The following is a 24,194-nucleotide window of genomic DNA, read 5'->3' on the forward strand; positions in this document are numbered from 1 at the left end:
TGTTTTTTAATTGGGTCATTTTCTTTTTCTGGTTGAAGTTTTGCAGTATCTTGTAGATTTTAGAGATTACACACTGATCAGATTTGTCGTAGCCAAAAATTTTTTCCTAGTCTGTATGTTGTCTTTTTACTGTTTTCGTGAAGTCTTTTGTTGAGCATAAGTGTTTGATTTTTAGGAGCCCCCAGTTATCTAGTTTCTCCTCTAGTGTTTGTGCGTTGTTAGTTATGTTTTGTATTCTGATAATGCCCTGTATTAGGGATCCTAGCGTAGAAAAGTCAAGTTTTAAGAACTCTAACTTTATCTATTATTGTTTATATATATGTGTATTTTATATAGTACTGGTATTGTACCTATGTAATTTTGAATTATCCTTTTTCTCTTCAGCATTTACTTTTTAATTTTATGTGTGTTTATACATAGTGCCGTAACTGCCTTTACTAATACCTAGTTTTTCCATGTATAAGTAACCTATTCCAGAATATTCCAAAATATTCCCATGTAAAATTCCCTAGCCATTTTCCAATAACGATATTTGTTTTTAGATAATTACTAGCTTTAATCTTAGTGTCTTGGTTGTCTATTGCTGCTGTAACAGAAGTACCATAAGTGGGTGGTTTTAAAGAAAAGAAATTTATTTCCTCACAGTGTAGGAGGCCAGAAGTCCAAATTCAGGGCGCTTGTTCTAGGGAAATGCTCTCTCTGTTGGCTCTGGGAAAACATTCTTATCTCTGAGCTTCTGTTCCTTGATTCCTTGGTGATCTTCACATGGAGTCCATCTCCCCTCTCCCCTCCCCGCCGAATTGTACTCACTTAATATCTGTGTCTATGCTGTTCCTCATTAACATAACAAAGAAAACCGTATTCCCAAATGGGATTACATCCACAGGTATAGGGGTTAGCATTCCAACACATATTTTGGGGGGGATGTAATTCAATGCATAACATTTAGGTTAAAGCAGCTTAATTTTATACTAAAGAAAAAAATCTTTTGGGTGGGGGGATATCTGTAGGAAACAAGTTTGCTTTCAAAAGCTAGTACAGTATTTAAATTCAAATTATGTATATATGTCTGTGGCTTAGAGCAAAGTATGTAAGAACCAAGCACTGAATAAAAAGTTCTTATTTTTTCAAATGCTGAATTTTGCTCAGTTACAACTTGCTAAAATGAATCATACATCTCCTAATAACTAGGAAATTTTCTTCAGAATCTGAGTGCTCTGAATTTACACTCTAATAATAAATATGGATGGTATCTAATTTGTAATTTGTGTTAAGATGTCACTGAAACTATAGTCGAAATCTCTTTTTCCTTTCTCCCTTGTCCTCCTGAACATATAATCCCTAAAAGATTATTTTTATGAACAAAAGCTTATAAATACAACTACCGTTTGTTATTACTTTATAGTTTAGAAACTTTTTGATTGTTATAAAAATATGTATAACACAACATTCACCAATTCAGCATCTTTCAGGCGTACGGTTTAGTGATGTCAATTATATTAATCATATGCAACCATCACCCATAGTCAAGTTTGGAAACAATGCGTTACCTCTTCAGCTAAAATTTATATTTCACAATCAGGTATTTAGTTAAAAGCCTTTTTATTACAGGAAATTTCTTTCCCTAGTATCCAGCACATTGTCTTTTTGTAGGAGCTATTTGTTATAATAACAGTATGTTTGCACTTAAGCTGAGAAAGTGACTTTTGGGTCTATCAAAAAGCCTTTAGTAATTCTGTTTCTAAGTTATAAATAATTAAAACTCGAAGGGAGTACATGATATTCATCTGTCCCTCAACTATGTTCTTCCAGAGCTGAAAAACTTTACAAATACTTATGTATTTATGAATCTCCCCTTAAAAAAAAAAGAAATTAGCAACTGAAATAAAACATATTCTGACAAATTACAAAAAATAATCAAAGCCAATAAAACATACATCTAAAAGTTCTATTTTTTTCAAAAGCATTATGTTGTTACACTAAACAGTAATTTCATGGCACAGATAATGAGACAAAAGAGAAATCACACAGAAACCACATCCTCCCCTTTCTGTTTTCCACAGTCCAGATTTTGTAGCTGGTGCTCAGTGAGGCGTATAAATTATACTTAGAGTGTAAAGCCAGAAAAAAAAAAGTTCGGTTGATTTCAAATCTTTTAAATGCCTTTGATGTCTACTGTCATTTTCATTTGGAAAAACATGAATGTGAGTCATACTTACGGTGAAACTCTTTCTTTCCTGTAGAGAGAAATAGCTCGAAAACTTGCAAATCCTAAGCAGCCAACAAATCCTTTTCTAGAGATGGTCAAATTTCTGTTGGAAAGAATTGCACCTGTGCACATTGATTCAGAAGCCATAAGGTAAGCTAGGAAATATATTCACTCAAAAAAAAACTATAATCTGAAATTTCAGTATTGTAAAATTAAATTCTGGGCCCTGAGGAGATCTAAAGTTTCCTATTTACCCTTACAATTGCAGAAGCATATATCATTCAAGTTGACAGAAGAATCTTCTCTTTTTATGGACTATGGCCTTCTTTAATGTTTTTAAAAGACTTCTTGTGTTTATTTTTAGCCCATATATGCTCATTACAGAAAACCTGCATCATAAAAAAAGAAAATATAATCTGTAGATCTGTCAACCTACCTTTGATTCTTAATCATTTTAATGACCACATAACATTCTGTAGTATGTATTATACCACTATTCATTTGAAAACTGTGAGAACAGACTAGTATATTATAAAGAGCACAGAATTGACATTAAACCAACCTGGTTCCCAAGTATACCTCTGTAACCACTTTGTGACTTTGAAGAAGTCCATTAATTTGCCGAAGTTTTAATTTATTTCCAACTTTAAAATGGTTATAACCAGGACTTCAAACCAGTTCATTCCAGTTTGAATCCCTGCTGAGAATTTGCATAATAACAAGTTCCCAGGTGATGTTAATGCTCCTGGTTAGGAACCAATTTTGAGAACCACTAGTAGAGTAACCCAAACCAAACCCATTGCCATCCAGTCGATTCCGACTCATAGTAACCCTATGGGACAGAGTAGGACTGCCCCATAGTTTCCAAGGAGCAGCTGGCTGATTCGAACTGCCGACCCTTTGGTTAGCAGCTGTAGCACTTAACAGGTTTCCACTAGTAGAGCAGTGGTTTTTAAAATTTATTATAGGGAAGAATCACTTGGGGATCTTGTTAAAATGTAGATTCTGATTCAGTATATCTGGGGTGGAAATGCAAATTTTCAGCAAGGGTTCGAACCAGAATGAACTGGGTTAAAGCCCTGGTTATAACATCTCTTCTGAATTGTTGTGAGAATTAGAGATATAAAAAATACACAGTCTGGCATAAACAAACAAACAAAAAAAACCATTGCCATTGAGTCAATTCTGACTCATAGTGACCCTATAGGACAGAGTAGAACTGCCCCATAGCATTTCCAAGGAGTGGCTGGTGGATTCGAGCTGCCAACCTTTTGATTAGCAGCCAAACTCCTAACCCCTGCACCAGTAGGGCTCAGTAATAGATGTTAATTGACCTTTTTTTTTTTTTTTTTAATTCCTGTAGTTTCATGCATTTCAGTTGTTTTTAATGATTTCCTATTGTAGACTTCTGTGAAAGCTTTTCCTGTACTAATTACTTTTTCCAGTAGATAAGCTATGTATCTTTTTCTCCATATTAGGTTGCTGTGTAGAACTTGTTGACTTCTCTTATCAAACAGCCTAGAATTAAGAGACATGGTTCTAGTGCTCAAGCCTCTAGTTATTTCACCTTATGGGGATCACTGTTGTGATTGTATTGCAACACCTTTATTTGTCTATTTCTTTCCTTTTTTGAATTATGTTTTCGTCTCTCATCTCTGTTATTTTGAAAATAATCATTTGCAAATAAGAAAACTAAAGTTCTGAGAGATCGCGTGATTTGTACATAGCTGGGTAATGGCAAAAACGTTCGTAGGTTTATTATTTCCATGTTAACGTTCTTTCCTCTGCACCATTTGGTTTTAACCAGATAAATCAAGAATGATATAATAGAAATAGGTACCCTTGCCTCTTAGTATTGACTTTGAAGGAGACATATAACGTCATCAGGAAGCCCTTGCTGTTTGTCTCCAAGAGGCCTCACAGTATTTCACTACTTCAGTCAATTAAAATAAGCAAGTGTTTGATTCCTAGTCTTAAAAGCCTGAAAGTTTATTTTCTCAGTAGCATCATGGATTGTTTGGACTCAGAAAGATTGATTTATGGTTAGCATTTCTAAAAGACTAATTTTAAGCAAAATGTCAATTTATTAATTTTAATGAAAACATATCATATAGTATTCTTTCCCTGAACCCAAATATATATGGAATATTAAATTATTAATAGTTGTTAGTTGCTATCGGGTCGGCTCCAACTCATGGCAATGTTATGTATAACAGAACAAAATCTTGAGGCGGAGCCTAGATGGCGGACTAGGCAGACGCTACCTCGGATCCCTCTTACAACAAAGACACGGAAAAACAAGTGAATCGATCACATACATAACAATCTACGAACCCTGAACAACAAACACAGATTTAGAGACGGAGAACGAACTAATACGGGGAAGCAGCGATTGTTTCCAGAGCCTGGAGCCAGCGTACCAGTTAGGTACGGCACAAGCACAGAGACCTGCTCCACCCCCCTGAACTAACCCCGGGAGGGGGACCAGCTGGTTCCACGGGCGGCGTGGGACGCAGCCGGTAGGAGAAGTCCCCGGGAGGCAGTGACTGATCTTGGAGCAGAAAGAGCAGCATCCGAGCCGGGGAACCGTCCCGCAGGGATTAGGACTGCACGCAAGTACGCCATAAACACGGAGAGTTGCTCCACCCCCTGAACTAACCCCGGGAAGGGGACCAGCCGGGTCGCGCGGGCGGCGTGGGACGCAGCCGGTAGGAGAAGTCCCCGGGAGGCAGCGACTGGTATTGGAGTGGGGAGAACAGCGTTCCAGCCAGGACACTCGGTCGCGGCACAAGCACAGGGAGCTACTCCACCCATCTGAACTAACCCCGGGAGGGGGCCCACCTAGTTCACGGGGGCGGCACGGCCACGCGGCTGGAGAGACGAGAAGTCCCCGGGAGGCAGCGACTGATTTTGGAGTTGAGAGTGCACCGTCCCAGTAGGGGAGCCTTGACGCTGGGCGTGGGGCTGGAAGTGGAGGATCTGACCGTGACTCCAGCGGGCCAGACCCCCCGGGGGCAATCTCCACACAGCCAGCACACATAGGCGACGCGCCCGCGAGAATCTCAGATATAACAGTCATTCCAAGCAAGACAAGCAACTCTGGCTATATTCTGAGGTGCTACTCTCCTATCTCTCTGTTCCCTCCCCCACCCTTCCCAGGCGGCTTCATTAACATCTGAATAGCCTGAGCCAAAGGGAGAACTCTGATAGGGATCTGACTGCAGTTTTTTTTTTAGCGGATTTTCTGGAAAAACTAGTTTCCCAGTGATGGCTCGGAGACAACAATCCATATCAAACCACTTAAAGAAGCAGACCGGGACAGCTTCTCCAACCCCCCAAACAAAAGAATCAAAATCTTTCCCAAATGAAGATACAATTTTGGAATTATCAGATACAGAATATAAAAAACTAATTTACAGAATGCTTAATGATATCACAAATGAAATTAGGATATCTGCAGAAAAAGCCAAGGAACACACTGATAAAACTGTTGAAGAACTCAAAAAGATTATTCAAGAACATACTGGAAAAATTAATAAGTTGCAAGAATCCATAGAGAGACAACATGTAGAAATCCAAAAGATTAACAATAAAATAACAGAATTAGACAACGTAATAGGAAGTCAGAGGAGCAGACTCGAGCAATTAGAATGCAGACTGGGACATCTGGAGGACCAGGGAATTAACACCAACATAGCTGAAAAAAAATCAGATAAAAGAATTAAAAAAAATGAAGAAACCCTAAGAATTATGTGGGACTCTATCAAGAAGGATAACCTGCGGGTGATTGGAGTCCCAGAACAGGGAGGAGGGACAGAAAACACAGAGAAAATAGTTGAAGAACTTCTGACAGAAAACTTCCCTGACATCATGAAAGACGAAAGGATATCAATCCAAGATGCTCATCGAACCCCATTTAAGATTGATCCAAAAAGAAAAACACCAAGACATATTATCATCAAACTCACCAAAACCAAAGATAAACAGAAAATTTTAAAAGCAGCCAGGGAGAAAAGAAAGGTTTCCTTCAAGGGAGAATCAATAAGAATATGTTCTGACTACTCAGCAGAAACCATGCAGGCAAGAAGGGAATGGGACGACATATACAGAACACTGAAGGAGAAAAACTGCCAGCCAAGGATCATATATCCAGCAAAACTCTCTCTGAAATATGAAGGCGAAATTAAGATATTTACAGACAAACACAAGTTTAGAGAATTTGCAAAAACCAAACCAAAGCTACAAGAAATACTAAAGGATATTGTTTGGTCAGAGAACCAATAATATCAGATATCAGCACAACACAAGGTCACAAAACAGAACGTCCTGATATCAACTCAAATAGGGAAATCACAAAAACAAACAAATTAAGATTAATTAAAAAAAAAAAAATACACATAACAGGGAATCATGGAAGTCAATAGGTAAAAGATCACAATAATCAAAAAGAGGGACTAAATACAGGAGGCATTGAACTGCCATATGGAGAGTGATACAAGGCGATATAGAACAATACAAGTTAGGTTTTTACTTAGAAAAATAGGGGTATATAATGAGGTAACCACAAAAAGGTATAACAACTCTATAACTCAAGACAAAAACCAAGAAAAACGTAACGACTCAACTAACATAAAGTCAAACACTATGAAAATGAGGATCTCACAATTTACTAAGAAAAACGCCTCAGCACAAAAAAGTATGTGGAAAAATGAAATTGTCAACAACACACATAAAAAGGCATCAAAATGACAGCACTAAAAACTTACTTATCTATAATTACCCTGAATGTAAATGGACTAAATGCACCAATAAAGAGACAGAGAGTCACAGACTGGATAAAGAAACACGATCCATCTATATGCTGCCTACAAGAGACACACCTTAGACTTAGAGACTCAAATAAACTAAAACTCAAAGGATGGAAAAAAGTATATCAAGCAAACAATAAGCAAAAAAGAAGAGGAGTAGCAATATTAATTTCTGACAAAATAGACTTTAGACTTAAATCCACCACAAAGGATAAAGAAGGACACTATATAATGATAAAAGGGACAATTGATCAGGAAGACATAACCATATTAAATATTTACGCACCCAATGACAGGGCTGCAAGATACATAAATCAAATTTTAACAGAACTGAAAAGCGAGATAGATACCTCCACAATTATAGTAGGAGACTTCAACACACCACTTTCGGAGAAGGACAGGACATCCAGCAAGAAGCTCAACAGAGACACGGAAGATCTAATTACAACAATCAACCAACTTGACCTCATTGACTTATACAGAACTCTCCACCCAACTGCTGCAAAATATACTTTTTTTTCCAGCGCACATGGAACATTCTCTAGAATAGACCACATATTAGGACATAAAACAAACCTTTGCAGAGTCCAAAACATCGAAATATTACAAAGCATCTTCTCAGATCACAAGGCAATAAAACTAGAGATCAATAACAGAAAAACGAGGGAAAAGAAATCAAATACTTGGAAAATGAACAATACCCTCCTGAAAAAAGACTGGGTTATAGAAGACATCAAGGAGGGAATAAGGAAATTCATAGAAAGCAACGAGAATGAAAATACTTCCTATCAAAACCTCTGGGACACAGCAAAAGCAGTGCTCAGAGGCCAATTTATATCAATAAATGCACACATACAAAAAGAAGAAAGAGCCAAAATCAGAGAACTGTCCCTACAACTTGAACAAATAGAAAGTGAGCAACAAAAGAATCCATCAGGCACCAGAAGAAAACAAATAATAAAAATTAGAGCTGAACTAAATGAATTAGAGAACAGAAAAACAATTGAAAGAATTAACAAAGCCAAAAGCTGGTTCTTTGAAAAAATTAACAAAATTGATAAACCATTGGCTAGACTGACTAAAGAAATACAGGAAAGGAAACAAATAACCCGAATAAGAAATGAGAAGGACCACATCACAACAGAACCAAATGAAATTAAAAGAATCATTTCAGATTATTATGAAAAATTGTACTCTAACAAATTTGAAAACCTAGAAGAAATGGATGAATTCCTGGAAAAACACTACCTACCTAAACTAACACATTCAGAAGTAGAACAACTAAATAGACCCATAACAAAAAAAGAGATTGAAACGGTAATCAAAAAACTCCCAACAAAAAAAAGTCCCGGCCCGGACGGCTTCACTGCAGAGTTCTACCAAATTTTCAGAGAAGAGTTAACACCACTACTACTAAAGGTATTCCAAAGCATAGAAAATGACGGAATACTACCCAACTCATTCTATGAAGCCACCATCTCCCTGATACCAAAACCAGGTAAAGACATTACAAAAAAAGAAAATTATAGACCTATATCCCTAATGAACATTGATGCAAAAATCCTCAACAAAATTCTAGCCAATAGAATCCAACAACACATCAAAAAAATAATTCACCCTGATCAAGTGGGATTTATACCAGGTATGCAAGGCTGGTTTAATATCAGAAAAACCATTAATGTAATCCATCACATAAATAAAACAAAAGACAAAAACCACATGATCTTATCAATTGATGCAGAAAAGGCATTTGACAAAGTCCAACACCCATTCATGATAAAAACTCTTACCAAAATAGGAATTGAAGGAAAATTCCTCAACATAATAAAGGGCATCTATGCAAAGCCAACAGCCAATGTCACTCTAAATGGAGAGAACCTGAAAGCATTTCCCTTGAGAACGGGAACCAGACAAGGATGCCCTTTATCACCGCTCTTATTCAACATCGTGTTGGAAGTCTTAGCCAGGGCAATCAGGCTAGACAAAGAAATAAAAGGTATCCGGATTGGCAAGGAAGAAGTAAAGTTATCACTATTTGCAGATGACATGATTATATACACAGAAAACCCTAAGGAATCCTCCAGAAAACTACTGAAACTAATAGAAGAGTTTGGCAGAGTCTCAGGTTATAAAATAAACATACAAAAATCACTTGGATTCCTCTACATCAACAAAAAGAACACCGAAGAGGAAATAACCAAATCAATACCATTCACAATAGCCCCCAAGAAGATAAGATACTTAGGAATAAATCTTACCAAGGATGTAAAAGACCTATACAAAGAAAACTACAAAGCTCTACTACAAGAAATTCAAAAGGACATACTTAAGTGGAAAAACATACCTTGCTCATGGATAGGAAGACTTAACATAGTAAAAATGTCTATTCTACCAAAAGCCATCTATACATTTAACGCACTTCCGATCCAAATTCCAATGTCATATTTTAAGGGGATAGAGAAACAAATCACCAATTTCATATGGAACGGAAAGAAGCCCCGGATAAGCAAAGCACTACTGAAAAAGAAGAAGAAAGTGGGAGGCCTCACCTTACCTGACTTCAGAAACTATTATACAGCCACAGTAGTCAAAACAGCCTGGTATTGGTACAACAACAGACACATAGACCAATGGAACAGAATTGAGAACCCAGACATAGATCCATCCACGTATGAGCAGCTGATATTTGACAAAGGACCAGTGTCAATTAACTGGGGAAAAGATAGCCTTTTTAACAAATGGTGCTGGCATAACTGGATATCCATTTGCAAAAAAATGAAACAGGACCCATACCTCACACCATGCACAAAAACTAACTCCAAGTGGATCAAAGACCTAAACATAAAGACTAAAACGATAAAGATCATGGAAGAAAAAATTGGGACAACCCTAGGAGCCCTAATACAAGGTATAAACAGAATACAAAACATTACCAAAAATGATGAAGAGAAACCCGATAACTGGGAGCTCCTAAAAATCAAACACCTATGCTCATCTAAAGACTTCACCAAAAGAGTAAAAAGACCACCTACAGATTGGGAAAGAATTTTCAGCTATGACATCTCCGACCAGCGCCTGATCTCTAAAATCTACATGATTCTGTCAAAACTCAACCACAAAAAGACAAACAACCCAATCAAGAAGTGGGCAAAGGATATGAACACACATTTCACTAAAGAAGATATTCAGGCAGCCAACAGATACATGAGAAAATGCTCTCGATCATTAGCCATTAGAGAAATGCAAATTAAAACTACGATGAGATTCCATCTCACACCAGCAAGGCTGGCATTAATCCAAAAAACACAAAATAATAAATGTTGGAGAGGCTGCGGAGAGACTGGAACTCTCATACACTGCTGGTGGGAATGTAAAATGGTACAACCACTTTGGAAATCTATCTGGCGTTATCTTAAACAGTTAGAAATAGAACTACCATACAACCCAGAAATCCCACTCCTAGGAATATACCCTAGAGATACAAGAGCCTTCATACAAACAGATATATGCACACCCATGTTTATTGCAGCTCTGTTTACAATAGCAAAAAGTTGGAAGCAACCAAGGTGTCCATCAACGGATGAATGGGTAAATAAATTGTGGTATATTCACACAATGGAATACTACGCATCGATAAAGAACAGTGACGAATCTCTGAAACATTTCATAACATGGAGGAACCTGGAAGGCATTATGCTGAGCGAAATTAGTCAGAGGCAAAAGGACAAATATTGTATAAGACCACTATTATAAGATCTTGAGAAATAGTAAACCTGAGAAGAACACATACTTTTGTGGTTACGAGGGGGGGAGGGAGGGAGGGTGGGAGAGGGTTTTTTATTGATTAATCAGTAGATAAGAACTGCTTTAGGTGAAGGGAAAGACAACACTCAATACATGGAAGGTCAGCTCAATTGGACTGGACCAAAAGCAAAGAAGTTTCCGGGATAAAATGAATGCTTCAAAGGTCAGCGGAGCAAGCGCGGGGGTCTGGGGAACATGGTTTGCGGGGACTTCTAAGTCAATTGGCAAAATAATTCTATTATGAAATCATTCTGCATCCCACTTCGAAATGTGGCGTCTGGGGTCTTAAATGCTAACAAGCAGCCATCTAAGATGCAGCAATTGGTCTCAACCCACCTGGAGCAAAGGAAAATGAAGAACACCAAGCCCACATGACAACTAAGAGCCCAAGAGACAGAAAGGGCCACATGAACCAGAGACCTACATCATCCTGAGACCAGAAGAACTAGTTGGTGCCCGGCCACAATCGATGACTGCCCTGACAGGGAGCTCAGCAGAGGACCCCTGAGGGAGCAGGAGATCAGTGGGATGCAGACCCCAAATTCTCATAACAAGACCAAACTTAATGGTCTGACTGAGACTGGAGGAATCCCGGCGGCCATGCTCCCCAGACCTTCAGCTGACACAGGACAGGAACCATCCCCGAAGACAACTCTTCAGAAATGAAAGGGACTGGTCAGCGGGTGGGAGAGAGAAGCTGATGAAGAGTGAGCTAATTATATCAGGTGGACACTTGAGATTGTGTTGGCAACTCTTGCCTGGAGGGGGGATGGGAGGATAGAGAGAGAGGGAAGCCGGCAAAATTGTCAAGAAAGGAGAGACTGAAAGGGCTGACTCAAGACGGGGAGAGTAAGTGGGAGTAGGGAGTGAGATGTATGTAAACTTATATGTGACAGACTGATTGGATTTGTAAACGTTCACTTGAAGCTTAATAAAAGTTATTATAAAAAAAAAAAAAAAAAAAAAAAATCTTGCCCCATCCTGTGCCATCGTCATGATCGTTGGTATGTTTCAGTCTGCTGCTTTGACTGCTGTGTCAATCCATGTCATTGAAGGTTTCCCTCATTTTCACTGACCCTCAACTTTACCAAACATGACGTCCTTTTCTAGCAATTAGTCTTTCCTAATGGCATGTCCAAAGTAAGCAAGCCAAAATCTCATCATTCTTGCTTCTCAGGAACATTCTGGTCATATTTCTTTGTTCTTCTGGCAGTCCACAGCATATTTAATATTCTTCGCAAACACTACAATCTGAATGCATCCATTCTTCTGTATTATTTATTCATTTAATATCCGTTTAATAGGGCAATAAGTAAAGTACATTGGCAAACTGAGAAAAAAAGTTACATACCCAAATAGTGCAGGATCGATTTGTTGTTAGGGAAGACTTCTGAAATAGGCAACATCTAAGATGTGTAGTGAAAGATCAGTAGGAATTAAGACATTAGCCAAGTAAAGATTGCAAGAGGAAGGGCAGTCTAGGTCAATAGCTTGTATCCTTGGGTAGATTACTTAAACTACTCTGAGCTTCTGTTTCCTCATCTTTAAAATGAGGACAATAATAATTACTACTATATAGAGTTGTTTTCTGAAAGTGAAGAGGACTCGAAGCACTTACTGATGAAGATCAAAGACCACAGCCTTCAATATGGATTACACCTCAACCTAAAGAAAACAAAAATCCTCACAACTGCACCAGTAAGCAACATCATGATAAATGGAGAAAAGATTGAAGTTGTCAAGGATTTCATTTTACTTGGATCCATAATTAACACCCACGGAAGAAGCAGTCAAGAAATCAAACGACGCATCGCATTGGGCAAATCTGCGGCAAAAGACCTCTTTAAAGTGTTGAAAAGCAAAGATGTCACCTTGAAGACTAAGATGGCGCCTGACCAAGCCATGGTATTTTCAGTTGCATCATGCATGCGAAAGCTGGACAATGAGTAAGGAAGACTGAAGAAGAATTGACACGTTTGAATTGTGGTGTTGGTGAAGAATATTGAATATACCATGGACTGCCAAAAGAACAAACAAATCTGTCTTGGAAGAAATACAACCAGAATGCTCCTTAGAAGCAAGGATGGCGAAACTGCATTTTACATATTTTGGACATGTCGTCAGGAGGAATCAGTCCTTGGAGAAGGACATCATGTTTGGTAAAGTAGAGGGTCAGTGGAAAAGAGGAAGACCCTCAATGAGATGGATTGACACAGTGGTCGCAACAGTGGGCCTAAGCATAACAACGATTGTGAGAATGGTGCAGGACTGGGCAGTGTTTCATTCTGTGGTACATAAGGTTGCTGTGAGTCGGAACCAGCTTGACAGCACCTAACAACAACAACAAATAGAGTTTTTAAGAGGCTTTAAAAAAATATGGGTGTGTAAAACACTTAGCATAGTGCCTAACACATAGTAAATGCTGAATAAATATTAGTAGCTTTTCTATGAACTGGAATCCTTAAGTGGTACAAATCGTTAACATGCTTGGCTCCTAGCCAAAAGGTTGACGGTTCAGGTCCACCCAGAGGTGATTTGGAAGAAAGGCCTGGAGATCTACTTCCAAAAAATCAGCCACTGATAACCCTACAGAGCACAGTTCTACTCTGACACACATGGGATTGCCATGAGTCAGAATCAACTCAATGGCAATGATTATTCTATGAACTAAAAACAGCAGACACAAAAGAACAAAGGCAAAAGGGATCAAGAAATATTAGAAAATTGCATATGTTTTTCTGTGACCATAATGTGGGATTTTGGAACAAAGGGTTGGGTACAGTAGAAACTCATGAATGAAGATAACCATTTTTTTGAGTATTTTGGTTTTCCAGTCTTGTATCCATGCAGGTATATATATGTAAGCTACAGTTACCAGTCTGTAGATAGATAGTGGGTGAAAGTACAGTCATGTATGTGATAATGGTTGAAATCCAGGAGAGAGGGTAAAGTCAAAAAGAAGATTGAAGACCGAATCATAGGGAAAATCCAGCAGTGAAGGGGCTAGCAGAAGATAAAGAATTCTTTTTTTTGTTTGTTTTTACTTTTTGAGGAGGAATTGTCAAATTATAGAAAATCAAGAAAGAGTGCTACTACAGAATCCAAAGAAGATATTAAAAGGGGAAAGGGTCAGATGCTACCCAGAAGTCACATAAATTGAATACAGGTAGTCCCTGACTGACAACATATTGAAGTTACAGCGAACCACATTTATGACCATCTTTTTTTTTTTTTTTTTTAAGCATCTTATAGTTAGTAATATGTACTAAGTACAATTTTGCAGCATGTAATTTGCTGTTATCATTCTCAGATGTTCACTTGCAGGTAGATATTCAGTGTTATGATGTACTATTCAAAACACTGCCATATAGCAGGCAGTAACGAAAACTTAAAAAAAATAGAAACAGGAATCTGGAAGGCATTATGCTGAGTGATATTAGTAGTTGCAAAAGGACAAATATTGTATGAGGCCACTATTATAAGAATTCAAAAAAAAGTTTAAACACAGAAGAAAGTATTCTTTGATGGTTACAAGGGTGGGGAGGGAGGGAGAGGGGTATTTACTAATTAGATACTAGACGAGAACTATTTTAGGTGAAGGGAAAGATAGCACACAATATAAGAGAGGTCAGCACAACTGGACTGAACTAAAAGCAAAGAAGTTTCCTGAATACAATTGAAAGCTTCAGATGCCAGAGTAGCAGGAATGGGGGTCTGGGGACTATGGGGGTCAGGGGACATCTAGGTCAATTGACATAACAAAATATATGGTGAGTGGCATCTGGGGTCTTAAATGCTGGCAGGTGGCCATCTAAGATGCATCAATTGGTCTCAACCCACCTGGAGCAAAGGAGAATGAAGAACACCAAAGACACAAGGTAAATATGAGCCCAAGAGACAGAAGCAGCCACATAAACCAGAGACTACATCAGCCTGAGACCGGAAAAACTAGATGGTGTCCGACTACCACCGTGACAGGGAACACAACAGAGAATCCCTGATGGAGCAGGAGAACAGTGGGATGCAGAACTCAAATTCTCTTTAAAAGACCAGATTTAATGGTATGACTGAGACTAGAAGGACCCTGGAGGTCATGGTCCGCAGACCCTCTGTTAGCCCAAGACTGGAACCATTCCTGAAAGCCAGCTCTTCAGACAGGCATTGGACTGGACTATAATGCAGAAAATGATACTGGTGAGGAATGTGCTTCTTGGCCCAAGTAGACAAATGAGACTTGGTGGCCAACTCCTATCTGGAGGCGAGATGAGAAGGCAGAGGGGGATAGGAGCTGCTTGAATGGACATGTGGAATACAGAGTGGAGAGGAGTGTTGCTGCCTTATTAGGGGGAGAGCAGCTAGAAGTACATAGCAAGGCGTGTACAAGTTTTTGTATGGTTTTTGTATGAGAGACTGACTTGATTTGTAAACTTTCACTCAAAGCACAATAAATAAATAAGAAGTATTCAGCTTATGTCAGAACCAACTTAGGATGGAGTTGTTGGAATGGAACCCCACTGTAATTCAGGGACTATCTGTACTAGAAAACATCCATTGGATTTAGAAAAGAAGGAAAAAAACAAAATGGCCAGAACAGTTTCCATGGGGTGGCAGGGGCAAATCCAGATCACTATGGATTGATAACGGCATAAGGACAGTGCTTACCAACCTTTTCCACATCATGGTACACTTAAAAATGATAATATTTAAACAGAGAAGACTGCTCGTGCCTGGAAGTCATTGGCCTAGCTCAGCCGGAGTCTACTAGGTCACACTTGGCTGCTTTGAGGGCCAGTAAAATCAAAGGGATAAATACCTTGGCACACTCTTAAGCTCTGCTTCCGGAGATAAATTGGGACGTAGGCACAGCCAGTGTAGACATCCTGGCTATAAAGTAAAGGAGAACAATGAGGTGATAGAAAGAGAATACCTTTGAAGAAGGGTATTTTGTTTTTAGTGAAGGACTTTTGAATATTTAAATGTTTGAAAGGAGCTAATAGAAAAGTAGAAGTTGAAGATGAGGGGAGGGGAATATAATTCAGCTTCTTGAGGAAGCATAATAGGAAGAAGGAAATCATCCACTTTGACAGTAGAAGGTTAGGGACCCAAATTAGATGATGTTAGAAGGTAGAGTATAGAAGATTAAAAAAGTTTTCTCAAACAAGAGACTGAAAGGGCTGACTCAATAGGGGGAGAGCAAGTGGGAGAAGGGAGTAAGATGTATGTAAACTTACGTGTGACAGACTGATTGGATTTGTAAATGTTCACTTGAAGCTTAATAAAAATTAATTAAAAAAGTTTTCTCAGGGTCTCTGTTTTTCTCCATTTGGCTAAAGGTAAAGTAGTCTGCTCAAAGTAAAGATTTAGATCTGAGTAGAACGGTGGGAATTTGTAACACTCGTACAGCACGTGAGAGAAGGGGAAACATAGAAGGCTTCTCAATCAAATTTGAAGTTAAAGTTGAGTTGGTGATACAATCTTTCGCTTTGAATAACCCTGTGAAGTGTACGGAGTATATACTGTTTGGTGTATAAATGAGGAAAAACACTTTAATAAGAGGAAGGATTACAGTCTGGTTCAAGAGTTGGGTCTTTCTCTTCCAGCTCCTTAACTCGCGGTGATGATTTACCCACATCGTCATGAATGCAGAGATGATGTCTGTCTTGTTTCGTACTGTATCCCCAGGGCAGACTGTGACACTTAGCAGATAATACCCCTGGAGTTGATTCCAACTCTTAGCGACCTTATAGGACAGAGTAGAACTGTCCCACAGGGTTTCCAAGGAGCAGCTGGTGGATTCAAACTATCGACCTTTTGGTTAGCAGCTGAACACTTAACCACCGTGTCACCAGGGCTCCTAGCATGTAATAGGAGTCAATAAATACTTATGTGTGGTCACATTTTTAAAAAATACATTTGTAATCTTGTTAAGTTCATACATCCTTTAACAGGATTTCTACCTAATAAAAACCTTAGTTCAGAATATTTTTCTCTAATTGGAAATATTTTTTAAACTATATAAGTACTAAATCTGAACTATATCAGAGCTAAAACTTCTAAAAGAAAATACATGGTAGGCAAAGATTCTTAGATGGGATACAAAAAGCACAAACAATGTAAGTAAATACTTTTTTTTTTTTTGCAAGACATTGAGAAAATGAAAAGTCTAAGTTTCAGACAAAAATATTTGTATTTGTCTGATAAAGGATTGTATCAAGAATATATAAAGAATTTTTACAACTCAATAATAAGACAACCCAGTTTAGAAATGGACAAAAGATTTGGTCAGATATTTCACCAAATGAGATATACAAATGTTAAATAAGCACAAGAAAAGACATTCAACATCATTAGTCATTGGGAAATTCGAATTACAATGAGAAATACTACTATACACCCATCGGAATGGCTAAAATTAAAGATACTGACCATGCTAAGTTTGGTGAGAATGTAAAACAACTGAAACTTCCCATACGTTGCTGGTGAGGATACAAAGTGATACAGCCTGTTTGGGAAACAGTTTCTTGTAACATTAAATGCATGTTTAACATTACCAAACGACCTAGGAATCTGAATGCTAGAAATTTGTCTAACAGAAAAGAAAATACGTATTTTCTTAACTTGTACTTAAATGCTTGGAGCAGCTTTTTCATAATATCCATAAACTAGAAATATCCACCTATCCATCCAGTGGTAATCACATAAAGACACTGTAGTATATCCATACAATGGAATACTTCTCAGCAATAGAAAGGAACAAACTACTGATATAAGCAGCAACATGAATGATTCTCAAAAGCATTATGTAACATAAAAAATGTCAGATACAAAAAATATGAAATTCTAAAAGCAGCAAAATTATAGTGACATAAATCAGATAAGTGGTTGCCAGGAGTTAGGAGAGGGAGTTGACTACAGAGGGGCGTAAGGCAATTTTTTTTTTGTAATGGAAATGTTACATCTCTACAATGAGATACCACTTTACACCCACTAGATAGCTATCATAAAAAAGACGAACAAGTGTTCGCAAAGATGTGGGGAAATCAGAAGGAACCGTTACATATTGCTGATGAGAGTGTAAACTGGCACAGCTGCTTTGGGAAACAGCTTGGCAGTTCCTCAGAATGTTAAACATAGGCTACCACATGATCCAGCAATTCCACTGCTAGGTATATACCCATCAGAAATGAAAATATTTGTCTACATAAAACCTATACATGAATGTTCATGGCAACATTATTCATAATTACCCAAAACTGGGAAAACCCAAGTGTCTTGTATCAATACATTAGAATATTATTTGACAACAAAAAGGAATGAAGTACTGATATGATGCTAAAACATGGACAGACCTCAAAGACATGCTAAGTGAAAGAAAGCATTCATTCACAGAAGACCCCATGTTGTATGATTCCACTTATATGCAGCATTCAGAATAGGCAAATAAACCCATAGTGGGAACAGAAAGTAGATTAGTGGTTGCCTAGGGCTGGAGAGGGCAGTGGTGAGTGGGTCAGGATTTGTTTGGTGGGGAGGGGCAAAGAGCAAAAATGTTCTCAAACTAGATTGTTGTGATGGTTGTACTACCCTGTGAATATGCCAAAAACCATTGAATTGTACAATTTACACAGGTGAATTATACAGTATATATATGTGTGTAAATCGTAATCTCTAATTTGTTTTCCAAAAATAACTTTATCTTATCAAATGAAGATAATGATAAAGTTTATGAATTATTCTTATGATGTTAATAATTTAATGTCCTCGTGATAATATTTTCTTCATTTTACTGATGTGGAAACTGAGTCTCCAAACCCAAAAATCATATTTATTGGTTTTTTACTTAAAATAGCGCTATGTTGTTGCATAGTCTGATGTTTAATGACCGTGTTTTATTTCATTTTGTGGTTGTAGGTATGTTTCAAAAACTAATTCCATAATGTTGGACAACTAGTTTTCTAATTTATTAATCTATTTGTGAATATAGCATTATGCTTTGATGAATTTCATTTTTCCTGTAAATATCTGGGAATGGAATTACCGATTTAGTAAATTAGTTAGCAGTAATTGTTTACTTTGTCCATTTGTTTGATTACTGTCTGTATTTTGTTTTAAGTGAATTGTCAATTGGCCATTTAGCAATAGACATCTTGTTTTTCTTAAAATTGTAAATGATATCTTCATGTAAGGAAGTGACATACTGCTTATACTTAAATAAATGTCTTCAGTATATCATTTTAACTTGAGTTTTATTTTTCATATGAGTTTTTATTATACATTTGAACATTATCTTTTAATTTTTCTATTCATAGCTAAGACTGTTCTCATGTTTCAACCATCCTATAATTCTTAGTCTACTAAATTTTTTTTTTTTTTCCAGTTTAAATCTAAACTATTTGGTACTTTGGTTGTAAGAAATAGTTCTCATTTGTTACGTACTTTCTAAATTTATTAACTAAAATAGTACTTCCTTGTTTTATGAAACATCAAGCATTTAAATATCTAGCAGCTATAAAGGTATGTGTAGGGAAATAACCTAAAGAGAAGCTCAGATGTTAAGTAGAGAACAGAGTTTTCCAAAAGTTTCTTTGAATCTGAAGTTTAAGTTCTATGTATGTTGTGTCACAATGCAATTGGGATACAGTTACTAATCTCCTACTGTCACTAATTCAGATTTTCTTATTTTAATAGTGCATTAGTAAAATTGATGAATAAATCCATAGAGGGAACAGCAGATGATGAAGAGGAGGGTGTAAGTCCAGATACTGCTATTCGTTCAGGACTTGAACTTCTTAAGGTATTTTTTAAACAATTTTTGTCTCCATGCATTTCCTCAGAGTCCTGATTTTCATTCTCTTCAAGGTATGCAAGAGTCAGGCTTTTTTAAGGGGGAACTACTCAAAAGATTAAGAATTGTAGTATAAATTATATTTTATAAAAATAATATTTTGGGTTTTTTTTAAATAGTATTTTATTGTGTTTAAGGTGAAAATTTACATAGCAAATTAGGTTCCCCTAACAATTTCTACACAGATTATTCAGTGATATTGGTTACATTTTTCACAATGTGTCATCATTCTCATTTATTTCATTCTGATTGTATAGTATGTTTTGAGGCAGGGATGCATGAGGCCTCCTGCTTTGTACTTCAATATTGCTTTGGCTATTCAGGGCCTCTTTTCTTTCTAGATAAAGTTGGTGATGAGTTTTTCCATCTCAGTAAAGAATGTCATTGGAATTTGGATTGGGATTGCATTATAGATAGTCTCTGATTTACAATGGGGTTCTCTTCCAATGACTCCACTGTAAGGCGGTTCTGACCTAAGTCCAATACCTCTTTTTTTATTTTTAGTTTTCATTATTACTGCCTTTTATTATTACTATTTTTATAAATCTGATCTTTATTTGTCATTGGGGCTTAGAAACATTACATATAAACTTAAAGATACAATTTTAGTACATACATACATAAAAAATACACATATTTACTTTGGCAATGAAGAAGAGTTGGACAACGTTGGCATTTTGTCAGTTGCAGTAGTTAACTCCACTTGTAGAAGGCTCATCTGAATTATCCCTGGGAATGGAGATAGCATTTCTAGTCAGAACATTATTGAGAGTTGTCTGTATGGTCCATTTCTTTTCTTCCTCATATATTTTGTGGTAACATCTCACTGCTTCCCGAGTCTGCCTTCGACTTCAGCATAAAACGGATGGTGATAAGTGCGCTTCATCATAACTCGAATGTGTCATAAGTCAGGGACTCTTGCTTTAGGTACTATTGACATTTTCACGTCTGTATTCATGAGGGATATTGGTATGTAATTTTCTTTTTTGGTGGTGTTTTTACCTGGCTTTGGTATAAGGGTGATGCTGGCTCCAGAGAATGAATTAGGAAGTATTCTTTCCTTTTCTATGTTTTCAAAGAGTTTGAATAGAGTTGATATCAACTCTTTTCTGAATGTTTGGTAAAATTCCCCAATGAAGCCATCTGGGTCGGGGCTGCCTCTTGTTGTTTTGGAGAGTTTTTGATGACATCTTCAATCTCTTCTTTTGTTATGGGTCTGTTTAGATTTTTACCTCTATTTGTGTTATTTAGGTAGGTAGTGTGTTTCTAGAAATTTTTCTGTTTCTTCTAGGTTTTCAAATTTGTTGGAGTAGAATTTTTCATAGTAGCCTGTTTTGATCCTCTTTATCTCAGCTGGATCTGTTGTAGTAGCTCCGATTTCATTTCTTATTTTGGTTATTTGTATCTTCTCACTTTTTTTCCTTTGTCAGGCTGGCCAGTGATTTATCAATTTTATTGATCCTTTTGAAGAACCAACTTTCTAGTCTTGTTGGCTCTTTCTATTGTTTTTCTGTTTTCTATTTCATTTATTTCTGTTCTGATCTTTATTATTCCCTTTCTTCAGGTAGTTTTGGTCTTCCTTTGCTCTTTCTATTTTTTCAAGTTGTTGGGTTAAGTTAGTGATTTACGACCCAGTAGCTTTTTAGTAATGTGTTATTTAGTAACCATGTATTTAGTTTATTTTCCTGTTATTGATTTATATTTTTATACCATTATGGTCAGAGAAGATACTTTGTATAATTTCAGTCTTTTTAAATTTATTGTGGCTTGCTTTGTGGCCTAAAATATGATCTGTTCTGGAGAATGTTCCATGTGCATTGGACAGGAATGTGTATTGTGCTGCTGTTGAGTGATGTGTTCTGTATATGTCTATGAGGTCCAGTTAATAGTGTTACTGAGATCTTCTGTATCTTCACTGGTTGTCTTTCTAGTTGTTCTGTCCATCATCTTAAGTGGTGTGTTAAAATCTCCTATTTTTTTTGGATCTATTTCTTGCTTCAGTTTTATTAGAGTTTGTCTTATAAATTTTGGGGCTCTGGCATTGGGTACATAAATATTCATAATTGTTATATCTTCTTTGTGAGTTGACCCTTAAATCATTATATAATGTCCTTCTTTTTCTCTTACAAAAATAATATATTTTTGTTTTTTTAATGTTTCATTTTTCATTCACTTGCCTGCTGTACTTCACAGTATGTTCTAAATAATCCAGTCTTACCTTTCAAAGAACCTACCGTAGGTCTGCTCAGAGGAAATCATAACAGGACAGCGTCTGATCACAGGATCTTTAACCAATTGGTAATCATAATAGATGCAAAAGGAATTCTGGGAAGTGAGCAAGTACGGGCCAAGTCAGGCTAGATTTTGTGGTAAGGATATGATCTAATCTAGGGGAACAGTGCATTATCAGTGGAAATAGTGCTTGGCATATTTTAGGGCTTGTTAGGAGATGAGGCTGACTGGAAGAGAAGGTTGGTTTTGGAGAGTTGTAGGAGACAAGACTGATTCCAGTTGTGGAGGGCCTTTGGGGCAGAAAGGTGCTATCAGGGGCTTTTAACCTGGTTTTTAACATAATATAGTACTTGATAGAACTTTCATTGGATGGAGTAGAAAGGGGAAGGAAATGAATGCAAAGAGATATTTAGACCACGCCAATGTAAACTAGGAGAGAAGAGCCAAACCAGTGGAATAAGCTGGATTGTCCTTAAAAATCATTCCATTGAAAGAATTGATAACGATTCATGAGTAAAATTTTTATTGTATTTTTATTGGTTGAGTTATATTTTTAAAGTTTGCTTGATACAGTTTTTCAGATTTAATTTGCCATTTTTCTGTAAATAATCAAAACCTCATAACTAACAGTTATCACTGTAAACGTTACCAAATGAGAAAATTTCTCCACTGGCTATAAGACCCATTAAATAAATGCTTATTGAATAAGTTAATGATGGCTACCTGATTGGTTCCCCTCTATCTCTGCCTCCCCATTTTCAGCTTTTTTTCCTACTATTACACTAACTACATTGTTTCCACTTCACAGAAGGTAAACTTTTTAGACATGTCATGGGTAACTTGCCATAGATTTCCTAAGGAGGAGAAGCTGGGGCTCATATCTTAATTTTCTATTTCCAGTACCTATCACAGGGCCTACCAAATGGTAGGGCACTCAGTACATGTTGAAACAAAATAATTGCTTTATATTTTGATTTTTTTTTTTTTTGTCTTGATTTTGTAATGGCTACTTTTTATTTTTTTTTTTTACTTTTTATTAGGTGTCTTAGTACAAGACAGCTACTTACCTAAACTCATCTGACAGCTTTCATACATGAGAATAATTATATATATTTGTAATTGTAATTAAAAGTTCACAATAATTACTTCTTTGTTGTGATAGGTATGATGAGTGAGTGTTTTGTGATGGATTTCCCTTGAAATACTTCCTTGTAGAATATCTTTTTACCAGTCAAATAAAGCTCACAGTAAGCATTTTGTACGCATACAAAGATTGTACTATTAAGTTGGGAGTTTTTATGTTGAATAAATGTTTCTGCACCTAAATACTGTAAATTTATATTATAAAATATAGAATTATTAATATTGTAATATCACACTCCAAAAATAAAAGGAGCCATGTTTTATGCATTTCGAGTAGCAGAATAGAGGAGGAGGTGAGTAAGAAAAATAGAACAAAGGCTGTATCTGTCAGCTGTCTTAAGAAGCTGTCTGGAAGCTACCACATAGTAGTAGCCTCAGCTGACTGCAAGGTTGGGCAGGGAGATGTAATCTCTATTCTGTATTAAAAAAAAAAAAAAAAAAATTTTTTTTTTTTTTTTTTATAAGCAGCCCATAATTTTTAATTTTATTTATAGTAAAAAAAAATTTTTTTTCTGGGTTAAAACTGCTGTCTGTACTTCTAAAGTTGTATCTGTTTCTCCAGGTTCTGTCTTTTACACATCCTACCTCGTTCCACTCTGCAGAGACATATGAGTCCCTGTTACAGTGCCTGAGAATGGAAGATGATAAGGTCGCAGAAGCTGCTATACAGATTTTTAGAAATACAGGCCACAAAATAGAAACAGACCTTCCCCAGATACGATCGTGAGTATATTTTTTTCTCATGATAAATATAAAAAGTTTTCTAAGTGTGGGAGCCATAGAATCATCGTTTGCCTTTCATGTGTAGGAAGATAGAATAGAGGAAAAACAACTTCATGTAGAAGCTAATTTTCTGTACTCTCCTTTATTTCACCCTTTCACTGTTTGCACCCCCTCTCCCATCATTAGAATATAGGTAAAAGAACAGATTGAAAGTAATTGTAACAGAATGATTTTTTAAATATTAATATTATTAATGTAAAGTCAGCATAGAATTATTATATTTGTTATTAATATATCTTCCTAATCTCTGTATATTCATCTTTTTCTCTCCAGTTGGATTGTAAATTTAATACCTACCACCTTCATATCCTTCCAGAGAAGGGATAAGCAAGTAGTGTACTTAATAAAGGAGCCCTGGTGGCACAGTGAT

At 36.8% G+C, this 24,194-nt stretch overlaps 1 protein-coding gene across 3 annotated transcripts in view; it reads left to right on the plus strand.

The window, feature by feature from the left end:
- Nucleotides 1-24,194, plus strand: part of PDS5A (PDS5 cohesin associated factor A) — a 166,836-nt gene that overhangs the window by 95,702 nt on the left and 46,940 nt on the right. For all 3 annotated transcript variants that reach the window (XM_049886936.1, XM_049886938.1, XM_049886937.1), the window contains 3 exons: nucleotides 2,244-2,359; nucleotides 19,510-19,615; nucleotides 23,604-23,764. In XM_049886936.1, the coding sequence (XP_049742893.1) occupies nucleotides 2,244-2,359; nucleotides 19,510-19,615; nucleotides 23,604-23,764 (383 nt within the window). The remainder of the gene's footprint in view (nucleotides 1-2,243; nucleotides 2,360-19,509; nucleotides 19,616-23,603; nucleotides 23,765-24,194) is intronic.

Source organism: Elephas maximus, chromosome 5 (genome assembly GCF_024166365.1).
Source record: "Elephas maximus indicus isolate mEleMax1 chromosome 5, mEleMax1 primary haplotype, whole genome shotgun sequence".
Lineage (NCBI taxonomy): Eukaryota > Metazoa > Chordata > Mammalia > Proboscidea > Elephantidae > Elephas > Elephas maximus.